Source organism: Stegodyphus dumicola, chromosome 1 (assembly GCF_044657685.1).
Source record: "Stegodyphus dumicola isolate Sdum_Otavi_A_Nest chromosome 1, ASM4465768v1".
Classification (NCBI taxonomy): Eukaryota; Metazoa; Arthropoda; class Arachnida; order Araneae; family Eresidae; genus Stegodyphus; species Stegodyphus dumicola.
Window position 1 is genome coordinate 19758489 of NC_140768.1, and position 14789 is coordinate 19773277.

The window sequence follows — 14789 nt, forward strand, 5'->3', positions numbered from 1 at the left end:
GTCATAAATAATAGCGATAAATGAGCTCATCACAACACATTATACCTGCAAGTTTACAAATTTTGAATTGTTTTATTTTTAGCGAATTTGGTTAGGTTGTTATAATCAATCAATGCTTTTGGTTGCAATTGCTTGCAATTTGCGCAGTTATTGGTGTTTAGACGTCTCCTTAGGAAGAATAGTATTTTCCACATTGCAAACCTACATTAGTTCCAAAAATTGCAAGTTTTTTAGTGATATTTTGTATTTTTTATATTTATCGCGAGTCGAATTTGTTATCAAACTCTTTTAATCATTGTTTATCCTGTGGAATTGGTATACTTATTTTTTAAACATAAGTACTTTAAGTACTGATGAAATGAGATACAGTGACAATGAAAGCGACCAGGAAATTTGTGCAGACAATTTGTCAGATTATTTATGTGATAGTGATATTGATAGGCAGAGTGAGGAGGAGAGTGACGTTGAAGACATTATTCCACGACCTCGAAGATTTATCTGTTGAACTATTCCATCTGAGTCTGAATCAAGTTCTGACCAACATGAAGAAAAATGATCATGGACTGATAATCCACTGATCTTAGATTAAGTTTTTAGGTCGCCCTGGGATAAACGTTGATACTGTTACCGAATCCATAACCGATGCGTTGAACTTGTTTATTGGAGATGACTTGTTCACATATTTTGTAGAAGAATTGAATAGGTATTATTACCAAAATATAAATAATTTCAAAATATCTCAAAAATGTGTGAAATGGAAGGATATCACGATATCGGGAAAGAAGAAATTTTGGGGACTAATTATTTTCATGGTGGCAAGTTCGAAAAAATAGAATAGACGAGTACTGGAACACAGATCCTTGCACAGAAACGCCATTCTTTACAAAAACAATGTCTAGAGATAGATTTCGGCAAATATGGAAGGCTTGGCATTACAACAATAACGAGAATATCGACAATGAATCGACCAATTGACCAAAGTCAGGCCCATAATTGATTATTTTCTACTGAAATTTATAAACATATTTGCGAATAAACCTAAACAGTAAGTATCCTTGGATGAAGGCATTATACCTTGGAGAGGACGGTTATTTTTCAGAGTTTATAATGCAGGAAAACTCGTAAAATACAGCATACTAGTGAGAATGTTATGTGAGGGAGATATAGGATACATCTGTAATTTTGCAATTTATTCTGGTCAGGGGTCACGGCTGATAGAGACAATACAGACAGTTGTATCTCCATATACAAATGTCTGGCACCATCTGTATATAGATAATTATTATAACAGTATTGATAATACTCAAGCCCTTTTGCAAACAAAAAAAAAAAAAAAAATTGGGGAATGTGGAACCATGAGAAAAAAATAGAGGTAAAAAAGACAAATCTCAGAAAAGGACAGACAAACTTTCGCCATATATGGGGATGTTTTACTTCAAATATGGCAATCAAAGAAAGAAGTGGGCCTTATTTTGTCTATACATTCGGCAGAAATTAAAGTCACAATACTGACAGAACAACATGCCAAAAAATATTTAAACCAAAAGCATTGATTGATTATAACAACTTTATGAAAGGTGTCGACCATGTGCAGATTAGTATTTGTCTTACTATTCAATACTACGGAATCAATAAAAATGAGTAACAATGTACATGATAAATTGTGCATTGTTCAACTCCTTTGTTGTCTAAAACTCAACAAAAAGCAAAAAATATAAGAAATTTTTATATGAAGTAGCTTTGCATTGGGTTACTGATTCAGTACGAACCTAAGATAACAATCAAGAGCAAAGACCATCCACTTTCAGGAAAAGGGCACCTAAAGATCCATTGTCAATGGAGACAATGTCGAGTGTGTGCGAAGTGAAACTTATTTTATGCGTAAATTTTGCGGCGTACCTCTTCACAGAGTTAAATGTTTTGAGTGTTATCACACTATAAAACATTATTAGTGCTCATTATTTACTTCATTAAGTTATCTGTTTATTGAAAAATTTTGGTAATGAATAATATCGACGAAAATTAAAAATTTTCCCTTTTTTTGTACTTCTGTACTGTATATTCTATATTTATTTATACAAAAAGTGCCTATCTTTCATAATAACGATTCTAAGTTGAGAAAATCAGTTTCACAAAAAAATTCAAAGTAGTTTTTAATTTATAATGATTTTACATAACGACAAAATTCGCAAGGTTTTTTTCAAAAAATCGCCTGCTCCCACCATGATGCACCGATGCAAAGCACCCAACAACGTGTTAACGTTATGTCTAATCTAATATTTATCTAAGTACAGTAATTTCATTTCCTATGATGGTCATTGTACATAGTTTGGATGGCCTTGTCATTGTACATAGACTGGTGCTGTTCCCACACAAAAGACCACTCAGTTGCTTTTTGCGAACGTTATTTTGTTTACATTCTTTCCCTTGAACAGACCTACATGCCTTATTCACCCTAAACGAGATCTCAGAACAATAACATCCTTCCCCCTTTCAAATCAACATTCTCATCAGTTTGAATAGTTTCTCTCCTCTGCCATTCGATGAATCTTCCAGGACCTATCCTCTCCCCACCCTTGCCTTTTCTGCAATTTTTTTCAAAGGCGGACACGACTCCACCTGCCTCGAAATAACGAACTCTGACCTATTTCCCCTTCAGCATGAATGGATTTTTCTTGGCATTCTGCCAAATAAAGATCCCATCAATTTGGGTACAAGTACTTGTTGGATAGTTTTTAATTAGGGAGCGGAAAATTTTTGAAAATGTCTCTAAACGGCACAGAAGCTATACATTTCTTACCTTTAATTTATTTTTGAGTTATGGTTTCATTTCATGCATTTTCTTAACTGGTATGTCATATATCAGGACTTAGGTTGAGTTTTTGCATCTATACGGCCCACGACGCTGTCACGCGCAATTTAATCTATTGCGACGTTTCTGTGTAATTTTAATTTTTTTCCCGCCATTTTTCTCGAGTGCGCCGTTTATGCTGATGCGGCCTTTCTTCCGGAAATTACGGTATATATATTATGCATAAATTTCTGGTGCATAAGAATCAAAGAAATATTCACCTTATGCTTCTTGAGCAAAGACTGGACATTAGCTTCATCCCTACCAACATCCTCACTCGAAACCAATCTAAGAGCATCAAGCATCCAAGTATCAACATCATCAGCATCTGCAAAGAACTGAAAGGAGAAAATACGAAATAAATCATAATTACAATATCTTAATCAATTGCAATGTTACACTGTTATAAAATAAATATTTCACCTGATGATAATCAACAGCATCATAAAGCCTCTGTTTACGAAGTGACTGCAATTGCTTCAGATTTTCCCACATGGTGTTAACTTCTCCTATTCTGTCTCTGATACGATCAGAACCGAAATGATTTGCAGCAATAAGATCTTCCCCAACTTGAACAACATCTTGTAACTGTTGCTCATGAGAAGCAATTTCATCTTCCATTGCCTGCACAACAAATGAAAAAATTACGTTTATAGCAGGATTAAAAGTTATTCCTTCCCTATATATATATTCATATAATTTCCTCTTACCTTATTCTTACTAATAAGAAGATGGACAGTTGTCAAATCATGACCGATTTCTTCGGAAGACAAAATTTGTTCTTTTTCTTTGATCCATGTTTCTTCTTCAGTCATATCCCAATAAAATTGCCATAACTTTCGAGATTCGTCAAGTCTGTTTCGTCTTTCAAGAGCCAAGTGAACCAGTTCAGAGTAAGCTGCTTCCAATTGATTTAGTCTTTCAGTTACTATCTTAGGATCACATGGCCGATAACCTACAATTGCAAGTTTAAATACTAATTCAATACTCTGATGAGGAGAAAAATTAAAAGAATATTTAACTGACAATGAACAGTTAAAAAATAATACTTCCTTCACACAGAATTAATACTACAACAAGTTACTTCACTTAATATACTTTGTTAGTTACAAAGATACAATACAGTGACTCTCACTAATTCATAGACGATTATATTTGCAATCTTGATTATTTTCAAAATTAAAATCATAAAATCTAGTTAAAATCACGTCAGAACATGGAAATTTCTTTTACCATATTTCTGAATATGGAATTATATTTTTAAATTACCAGGAGCCATTATTTTTCTGAAAGCAATCTTCATACTTAACTTATAATCAAATTTTTGTTATAAATGTAGACTGTATATAAACATTTCTGAGAAAATAGAAAAGTTATAATTACCATGTTCTTGTTCGGAAATGAATTTCTGTGAATGCTGAACAACAGCTTTCACTCTTTCACCCAAAACATTGATGTCTGCTTCAACTAAGCTATGTTTCTGTAGCAAATCTTCAACACCCATCAAGTGTTTGCCATAATCTTCAGACAATAACCTTGCCTAAAAAATAAATAAAAATACACTTGCATTTCAAGTTTCAAATGCCAAAAAAATTATCCAATTACTGTGCATCTACAGCTTCATATGATAATAATCTATTAGCTTAAAAAAAGGGAATTAATTTCTTTTGAGAAGTAAAGTTTTGACTACAGACCTTTATTTCCTCCATAGAATCGAGAATAAATATCATCTCTTGGAATGTTTGTTGCAAAGCAATAGACTTTTCAAGACGAGATCGGCGAGCCCGAAGAAGTTCTAATAAGTAGTTCCACAGACGTAATACATTATCTTTCCTGCAAAAAAAAAAAAAAAAAAAACCTATTAAAGGGAAGTTTTACAACCTGTAAGATGGAGAGGGTGTAAATAACTTTTGTTATAGATTATACACAAAAGAACTTCAAACTCTGAATGCAGAACTGGTATGAAAAACATAGCTGATTCTATATATTCAAAGAGAAAAATTTCTGTTATTAATAATACACGATCTCTAAAAACAAATTGACAAAATTTAGCAAGCTTTGGACTGCCTGTTCTTCAGTGATAAAATTTCAACAATTCATCAAATTTATAATCATTTCGATTGCATTTATATGTTAACAAGTGCATATGTATGCTTAACAGCTGAAGTCGTATACCATATTGCAGTTCTATAAATGATGCACAAGCTTTTGACTCAGTTTGGTACAGGTATATGAATGCAAGAAACTTTTTTTTTGGGGGGGAAGGGCACTCTTGGATCCCTAGTATGTATTAATCTGTAATGAGTATATTGACTGTCATATGAAATGTGCATTTGTTTGCACAATGGTAACATAGCAGCAATATGAAGAATCTTTCTACTGAAACATTCTCTTATAATTCTTTGCATCCTGACCACATTTTATCTATAATTAGTCTTTTATACTACTAATCAAGTTAATTTGCATTGGAAGTTATTTTTTTAAATCTGCTTTTATTATAACTGAGAAAACACTGACAAAAATATTTTGATAACCTGAAGTAATAAATATAACATGAAGCCTGTAAATAAACAGACACCTACAAACTTAAACTTTATGTGTAAATTGTTCTTTTTTTATCTTTCTTTCAAGATTCAGGAAGCATGAAAACAGCAATTTGAAAAATCAAAGAATGTGGCTGCATATCTAGTTATTATGTTTTAACATTTTTAAGAGGCTATCTACATCAATTTATCAATTATGTTTTTACAGTTATGCATTTCTAGAGGAGCAGCTAGAAGATTTTCTTCCCATAAACACTGAACATTCAAAATTAGAAACTTAGAAGAATTTCTTTTAAATACACCAATTCTTATTAAAATTTATACTTAACCGCTAGTTGTATTAAAAAACTATGCATAATTTTTATTAAATACAATTTTTTACATAGACTTTCAATTAAATTTCAATTTCTACTAAACTCTTAACTTTTCAGTTACACACTGACTTTCAATTTAGAATACTTTTCATAAATTCACAGTAAATTAACATCTCCTTTCTTATTAACTCTTATTAATAGACTATTCAGAAACCATAATTCGGCTAATGTCATGTTTTATTATATTTATGTCCAAATATTACTTTAATATAAATACAAATAGCAATTACATTAACTCATTCACAGCATTAATTTTCAATTTCATTAATAATTTTACTTAAATTATAGGAATATTACACTCAAACGGTCATCTTTTAAGTAACAAATTTTATACGTTAAGTATTAAAATCCAGTACATGCATATTATGCAACCGCTTTAGTAAAAGTCACTTAATTTTCAAAATGTGCCAAACTTTGGAAATACAGAAAAAATTTCAGTTTTAACAAGCAACATTGCCACTTTCAAATATGTTCTTTTTGTTGTGTTTAAAGTTCTCATGATTTATATAAAGAAACCATACTTAATACTTGATTCAGACTCAGTTTTAAAGTAAGCATTTATGGAATTTGTTTGCAGGGAAAAAAACGAGTAGATTTCCGCAGAAATACAGTTATTTTGCCATAAAATTGAAAAATGAACAACTGCTTCAAATCTATTCTTGAAGTGATTGGCATAAAATTTCTCCCAGAATCATTAAAAAAAAAAAAACTTAGGATAATTTATAGATTTGGGAGATATATACCTAATTGAAACTCAAAATATGTTAATACAGTAAAAAATTATTTTTTGCAATTAATAGTCATCAGACTTTCTTCTATAAAAAATTGCGAAACTATACAAAGGTGGTTACACTTATATGCAGGTACCAAAAAAAAAAAAAAAAAAAAAAAAGAGATACAGTTTACAGTATTAGCCTGAAAAATATAATTAAATGAATTTAAAATGCATATAACCCATTTGAAAATGTATAATGTAACCCAAATTTTAATATTAACCCTTTGATGCACACAATATTATTTTTATAATTTTTTTAACTAAATACTGTAGAAATTGAATATTATGAGCCTACAGATAAGTAATATACGAATTTTAAAAAAATCTACTCTTGCCCATTGTTCTGTGGTTGGTGGTCGCACTGTTAAACCAGCGCGCATCTAGGATTTTAAAACTTACTGAGGTAGTAGGAAAGAAAAACTTGCCTTTTTCCGTGCGTGTTTCCAATAAATGCCGAAATTTGCAAATTTAAAAAAAAAAAAAAAAAAATGTATGTAAGAATTGCATTAAATGTAAACTTTTTACAAAGTAAAACATCAGAAAAAATTTAAAAATAAACATTTACGTAATTTTTCTATAGCAGTGAAATAATAAGTACCTACATGAAAAAGACGTTTAAAAAAATGGATAAAAACTCAGTATTATTTTTATTTTAAAGAACAAATTTTCTTCTAACGCTGTTCAAAGCATGTTTTGTCTTTTTGGTACATGCACAGGCCCACATTGCACATTTTGCACACGTATCTTGTTCTATGAGGTTTCTCCCTTGTGCTATTTAGTTTCTTTTCATCTGGCACATGAAATTTGTGGTTTTTTATGTTAATGAAGGCGGCTTGGTCTTTTTAGCTTTGGTAAGGATAATTTATTTCCCATATTTATTTTATTCACATTTCATCCCAAAATATTTAGAAAATATTTTCAATTTAAATAAAACTTTTACGCGATTTCTATTTTTAACCTTTAAGAGACTGAACAGTTTGGAAAAGTTGCACTTAAAAAGACGGGAAATTCAAATGCATTTTCACCCCCTTTTAGCTGCCATTGTAAAGGGAAACTACCACTCTTTTGAAACCTTTCCCTTAAGGTCGCCTTTGTTAATTTTCAGATAAGAGACAAGGGAATAAATATAAAGGAATTTCTTCCCTTTTCTGCTGCTTCTTTTCCCTAAACTAGGCAAACATATGATGGTGAGATTTCATAGCTATATATTGTTGTATGTTGGAATATTAACTTTTGACATTGCATCATAATAAAAATAGGCCTTAGCAGCATATACCTCCTACGTACGCCTAAAATCAGTACATAGTCTAATAAGTTTTTATTTGTTTTCAAACTGAATTTAGTTTAGAATTAATGTACTAATTAACATTTTTAATTTACAAGGACGAGTCAAATGAAAGTGAGCCAATGCGAATATATGACAAACAGAGTACTTTATTTAAAGGTAGTCTCCACGAACACTGAGACATTTATCCCATTGACAAATGAGCCGCGTGATCCCCGTCTCATAAAACTCCTTCGGCTGTCAATTCAAAAAGTCTGTAACCGACTCCTTCACGGCGGCGTCCGACACGAATCTGGTACCCTTGAGATGTATTTTCAGTTTCCCGAAAATGTGAAAGTCGCATGGCGACAAATCTGGGCTGTATGGAGGATGTTGCAGCGTGTCCTACTTTAACTTTGCCAGTTGTGTCTTAACCACATCAGCGACGTGGGGACGAGCATTGTCGTGTAGCAAGATCACACCATTCGTCAATCTTCCAGGTCGTTTGTTCTTGATTGCGACACGCAGCCGATCCAGCGTTGCACAATATCGCAAACTATTGATAGTCTCTCCACGTTTAGCAAATTCAATCAGTAATGGCCCCTGACGATCAAAAAAAAAAAAAAAAAAAAAAAAAAAGTCAATAGCACCTTTCCCGAGGAAATGACAGCCTTTGCTTTCTTCGCGGGGGGGGGGGGGGGTGAATTCAAATGTTTCCACTGTAAGCTTTGCCGGCGTGTTTCAGGTTCGTAGTGGTGGCACCATGATTCGTCTCCGGTCACAATTGCAGACAAGAAGTCGTCACCCTCATTGTGATACCGGATGAGATGAGTCAAAGCAGCGCCGAACCTCTCCGTCTTCTGGCGGTCGTTCAAAATCTTGGGCATCCACTGAGCACACAAAAGCCGATAACCGAGATGATCATGAATTATGGTGTGAACCGAACCGTGACTGATGTTCACACGCTCTGCCAGTTCATCGATGCTTATCCTCCGTTCTTGTCTAATCAGCTCATCAACCTGTGCAATTGTGTCGGGGGTGATTGCAAGGTGGCTTTGGCCCGGTCTTGGATCGTCTTTGCAACTTTCACGTCCTTCTCTGAACCGTTTGCTCCAATGCTTCACAGTGGCCAATGCGATGCAATGTTCACCATACACAGCAGTCATACGGCGACTAATTTCATGTTGGGAAACACCTTCAGCTGTCAAAAACCTGACCACACCACGCTGTTCCTCTTTTGGAGCATCCATTATGTCACGCTACTGTCTTCAACCCAGTGTAAGAGCGCCTTAAAGAACTTTAACTTCACACTTTCGCGCCACTTTTGTAAATGAAGGCTGTCTCTGTGCTAAGCGCATGCGCCGCAGATGATGGACCGAACCATTCTTGCTGAGGCTCACTTTCATTTGACTCGCCCTTATATATTCGAAAATGATGTTTAAATATTTGTTTCTCATATAAATCGGCAGTTCTCTTTCATTTGTTTCCAAGCATTGTGTAACAGCTTATATTTATATATTAAACAAATCACATTGTATTTTTGTTATATTAGTTTCATTTACCTTTTTCAATAGTATTCTTATTGTTTCTTTTTATAATTTATTGATTTTTTCAGGTCATTTTATCATAAGTATTTCGTCTTTCAACTATATTATTGTTCATTGTTCTTTCTTGCAGTTTTCTGATAAAAGCTTTTTTCCCCCTTTAGAGTGTTTTTTTAAAAATATTCTCCTTTACCATAAAAACACATTTTATTGATTATATTTTCATTGCATTTTGCATGTTTCAGACAACATTATTAAATACAAAAATTACAATAAAAAGGGGAATATAAAGGGAAAAAAAACATTTTTAATGACACAAAAAATTGGTAAAATTAATACTAATGTAAAATTTCAAGTGAATTTATAAACTTTATTTATTTATTTATACAGACCTATTAGAGGTCGAGCAGAAAATTCAATGAACACTGAGAGTTGGGTTCGGTTCATTTGGTGAACTAGCTGGCTGAATGTGTAAAAATGAGTACCAACCAATTTCCCTTAAAAAGCCTTCCATGAAACCCCTTCTTCCCTTGGGCAGATGTGCTTTCTTTGTGCCTTGGTCGTAATCCAAATATTCCCACTTTTATTGATATATGCAAATAAAGACTAAGTGTTATAAACAGAAAATGATCTTGCCAAAATATTGATGTTGTTATGCAGGTCCCCTCTGCAGAAATTTAGCTCTTATTAACATTATTAAAATAGCATTTCTTGCTATTACTTTACCATAGTGATGACAATTTCATTTTTAAATTTAAAAAAAAAAATTAAAAAAAAAAAAAAAAACTTATGCCGAAAATTAATTTAGACTCTCAGTAAAATATTAGGCACTACACCGAAAGGGAGGGATGCTTGAATGAAAGATGTTTTAAAGGGAACTGGCTGGTATGCACGTTACATAAGAGGAAAACCTCAAAAATGTCAATTGTCTCTTTGGAAACTAATTTTAAAAGGCAAACGATTTGAAGCACTAAGACCTAAAACATGTAAGATTTTGCAGTCATTCTGTGTTATTTATAGGTGAAAGATAAGTAATAAATTGATTTTCACTAAAAAATTTTGGAAAGAAGAGAAAAAAATTTGAAAATTAGTGGTTTCAGAGAGCAAACCCTGCACATCAAAGGGTTAAACATTTACTTTAAATTAACATTTTAAGGTAGGTTATGTAAATTCTATTTCAAACATACCTGGCATTAATTCTGTCAATATCATGGTAATTTTCTGTTTCTAGTTCTTGAGCTACAGCAACAACAGCTTGAACTCTTTCTTCATAAGCATAGATATCTGTTTCAATGGCTTCATGCTTCTTCGCAGCAGCTTCAACTGATGCAAGGTCAAATCCAAAATTATCTTGAGACACCAATCGCTGATTTTCACTCAACCATGTTTCTCTCATGCCAGCTTTACGATCAAATCTTGCAGCCAACTGCTCCAATTTCTCCTGCCTTAAAAAAAAAAAAAGAAAGAAATATACTACTGTACAAAATTCAAAGTGTCACTGGATTTTATTTCAATTAAATGCTCCATCAAATATTATTATTATTAACTTATCAAAAAGGAATTTAAAAGTGTATATGAATACCTAATTAGTTCTTCTCTTAATGCCAGTTCTCTTTCATGTTCAGATTTTTCTAAGCGCTCCCAAGCTTTGTTGATATCTGATATCATTTGACCTTCTTTTGGAAAATAAGGTTTTTGATTATTGGCACGCATCTTGCTCTGCAAGGTAAATAGGAGGACCTCCAGGTTGCCTTTTTCACAGAATCTAGTCAGACAAGGGAAAACTAATTATTACATGCATTAAAATGTCATTTCTTTAACTATGACACTTACAGAAGTAACAAATTTAAATAACAAAACCACCATTCTTACTTTGGAGGCTTTTCTGCAGTTCTGTAATTGTTAAATGCTGATAACTGTTGCTGAACACCAGTCAAAGAATTGGCAAATTTTCTGTCAGATAATGCCAAAATTGTTTGCTCAATCCATTGAAGTAAATCAGAAGTCAGAGTTTCGTATTCTTCAACAAGATGATCATTCTCCATAGCTAACCCAACTACCTAAATTTTCATAAAAAATGTAATAAAAGTTATGAGCTGAATATTTATGTGGCAAAAACTGAAAGTGTTATTGGAAATATTTAAATAACTTTTGCAATCCCTTTCACTAAAAGAAGTAAATATTTTTATCTTACATATATAGATATGCAAAGCAAACTTCTAATTTTAATTTGCAATAGCCACTTTTATTCTTCAGTTCAACTTAGATAGTCGCCTTTCTATCCAAGAATAATAACTACAGTACAAAGTCCGTAATCCAGACGTCCATTATGCGGAATAATCTATAATCCGGACCTCAAAACCACAAACTTTTTGTTTTGTATGTTTTACACATGCGCGTTGGGAGGATGTGTTTTCAGATATGTTAAAAAATGCTTGGCATAATTTATGAACAGCTACCATATTTCATCGTGAGGACGATGAAGATGATAGCTGCGAATTTGAAGGTTTTCGGACATTGCAAACTAAAGGTGAAATTTTCCAGTTAATGGATTTTGTAAAGAAATTTAGAGAAGCGGTAATAAATGAAGATGATATAGCAGAAGTTTTTCATTACGACGACAATGCCCCAATCATTAATCGGTTAACGGACAGCGAAATCTGTAGTATGGTTCTAGATCCAGAAAATAGCACTTCCAATAGTGAAGAAAGTGACAGAGAGGTTATTGAAAATGAAAAAATTTCGATTGACAAATTAGTCGGTGTTCTCAACACAGCAATTACAGGACTTGAACAGTGGAACTTTGTAACTGAACAAGAAATTATGTCTGTTTATAGAATTAAAGAGAAAATATTAGCACAAAAAATGAAGCAACTTAAACAACTTACATTGAAAGATATGTTTAATAAAGTACAAAAATAAATATTAAGTTTTTTTTTTTTTTTTTTTTTTTTTTTTTTTTTTTTTTTTGTAAATTTTGATGCTCTTTACATCATAATTCCTCTTTATTTCATAAATTATGGTTTCATATTTTTAACTGTATAATTTCTGCATGCCATCTTACTAGATTTAAATTCATGATCTATAATCTGGAAAAATCCCTACTGAAGTGCTGACGAGTCCAGATTATGGACTTTGTACTGTATTTGTAATGTGTCAATCTAATAGAAATTAATTTCAAATTATTCTGTATCACATAATCTTACAAAATGCTGCAATGCAGATGCTTCAACCAATCAGTAAATAATATTTCAATTGTAGTAATATAATATTTCAATCAAAACTTTTGATACTTTTCCATCCTTTCTTCTGAATGTTTTGCACTTTCCCACTTGCTTGCTTCAAACCAAAATGTCCTGGCTCACTTCTCTGTGATCATCACTTACATCATCTGTTGTCATAAGATGTAAACTTTAAAAAATGTTAGGTGCAGATGACGTCCATGTTAAATCAGAATGTGCGTCTCTAATGTTTTATCCAATAATAAAATGTGTTGAACCTACAGCTATGTTCGTCTCTCATTCTATCTATGCAATAAACTTCTCCAATCTATTATAAATTAATATGATTTTCACCTGTCTCGTGAAACAGTGGAAAATTCATTCATGGAGAATGACCCTTACTTAACTGAAAAGTTTTATCTACAAAATTGTGTTTATTCATCTGCAAGTTCAAAAATCCAGTGAAATAAAATGTGGCATTTATTACTACTAGAAATTATAAAAGCATAATTCAGTATTTCCTTTGAATGGTTTTGAATTTATAAATTTTTGTGAGTATTTTTAATGTTATTTCATTACATATTTTAATTGCTTTTTAATGTTAGTATCATAGTGTGAACTAAAAATTTTCATGGGCCGAAAGAGACAATTTGATCACAGTATAACTAATAATGTTTTGTAGAACACAGAATAGGTAATAATTTATTATTTTTAAATATGAACACATAACGCTGCTTTCCAACTATACTGAATATTAAAACTAAAACACTGTTTTATAAGAATGATAGATTAAAATTCTATGGTATTACAAATTAGAGTTTTAAAAAATCATGTTTAATAAATTAATAAACAAAATTTAAGGTTTTTAAATTAATTTAATTTAAGGAAGGTTACTGAAATTTTTACTGTGATTAATAATTATATTTCTGATTTATTTTAAATCCTTTTTGACTTAATTTTAAGAATTTACTTAAATAAAATTAATACTTTGGAATTATGGTAAATGAATATTATAATTAATCAATAACTGTAAGGTACATAGTATGTTTACGAAATACTGGCTCAGAAGATGGGCCTATTCTTACTGCTGTACAAAAACTCCTTTTACCTCTTCATACATAAAAAGAATTAAAAGCTCTCATTTTATGATTGAGAGAAATTTTTTTTAATATTGAATTTTTTTTTTCATATATAATGGTAGGTTTTAGTACATATCTTAAAAGCAAGTAACCTTAGGTAAGGAAGTGAGCACCCTTTAACCACTGTTCATTCAATAAATAAATAGTCAATTAAAGCAGCTATGCCCAATTAGATGGAAATGTTTATTCTTAAGTACTATAGGGCCTTCCACTTTTGTGCAAAGTAAGGAAGTTAGAAATGAAGTAATAACAAATGAAAGCATAATTTCATTAAGAATGTTACTATATTTATGATAAAATGTATTTTATAAATATGAAAATTAGTGTTCTAAAATTTTAAGATTTGTTATTTAAAATAAGTAATGGGTGTATTAACCTCTTTTGTTCATTTGACGTCATTCACTTCCCCCCCCCAGGAGCGGATGACGTGTCTAAGACGTCAAACCCAAAATGAAACTCTTGGGTACATTTGACGTCTGAGAGACGTCTTTCACTTGTTTTCCCTAGGAGCAGATGACGTGTCTAAAACGTTACTTGAGGTTAGGCACAATTCTGTTCATTTCATTGTAGCTTGTATCAGTCATAATACAAGAGGCAATTACAGTATTTCGGTAAACATTATTTGCGATACACTGCCCCATTATGTCAAAAACAAGGAATATATTTTATGATAGTGATAGCGAAAGTGACTTTGAGAAATCTAAAGTATTGTTTAGTGATCCTGAAATTGACAATTACAATGAAATACAAAGCAAAGGTGATGAAGACAATATTGAACCAGAAAATGATGACAATTGTAATATAATATCAAGGTTTCGAAGATGCACAAGACAGCAGTGATAGTGAATCTTCTAGTGAACCAGAAAATGATGACACAATTGCAATATAAAAACAAGCTTTTGAAGACACACAAGACGTCTATCGAGCAGTGATAATGAATCTTCTCGTGAACCAGTAACAGAGGAATGGATTTGGGAAGAAGCAAATGTAGTCGATATAAAAAATTTATCTGGAATTAATCCTTTGAGCATGTGTAGACTAGGTGATAATCCTACGCCTTTAGATGTTTTGAAATGCA

At 31.9% G+C, this 14789-nt stretch overlaps 1 protein-coding gene across 8 annotated transcripts in view; it reads right to left on the minus strand.

The window, feature by feature from the left end:
* Positions 1-14789, minus strand: part of beta-Spec (spectrin beta chain) — a 128483-nt gene that overhangs the window by 80571 nt on the left and 33123 nt on the right. For all 8 annotated transcript variants that reach the window (XM_035354243.2, XM_035354239.2, XM_035354241.2 and 5 more), the window contains exons 8-15: positions 11224-11411; positions 10934-11116; positions 10539-10796; positions 4546-4684; positions 4235-4391; positions 3562-3806; positions 3275-3475; positions 3073-3189 (exon numbers count right to left, since the gene is read on the minus strand). In XM_035354243.2, coding sequence (XP_035210134.1) covers positions 3073-3189; positions 3275-3475; positions 3562-3806; positions 4235-4391; positions 4546-4684; positions 10539-10796; positions 10934-11116; positions 11224-11411 — 1488 coding nt within the window. The remainder of the gene's footprint in view (positions 1-3072; positions 3190-3274; positions 3476-3561; positions 3807-4234; positions 4392-4545; positions 4685-10538; positions 10797-10933; positions 11117-11223; positions 11412-14789) is intronic.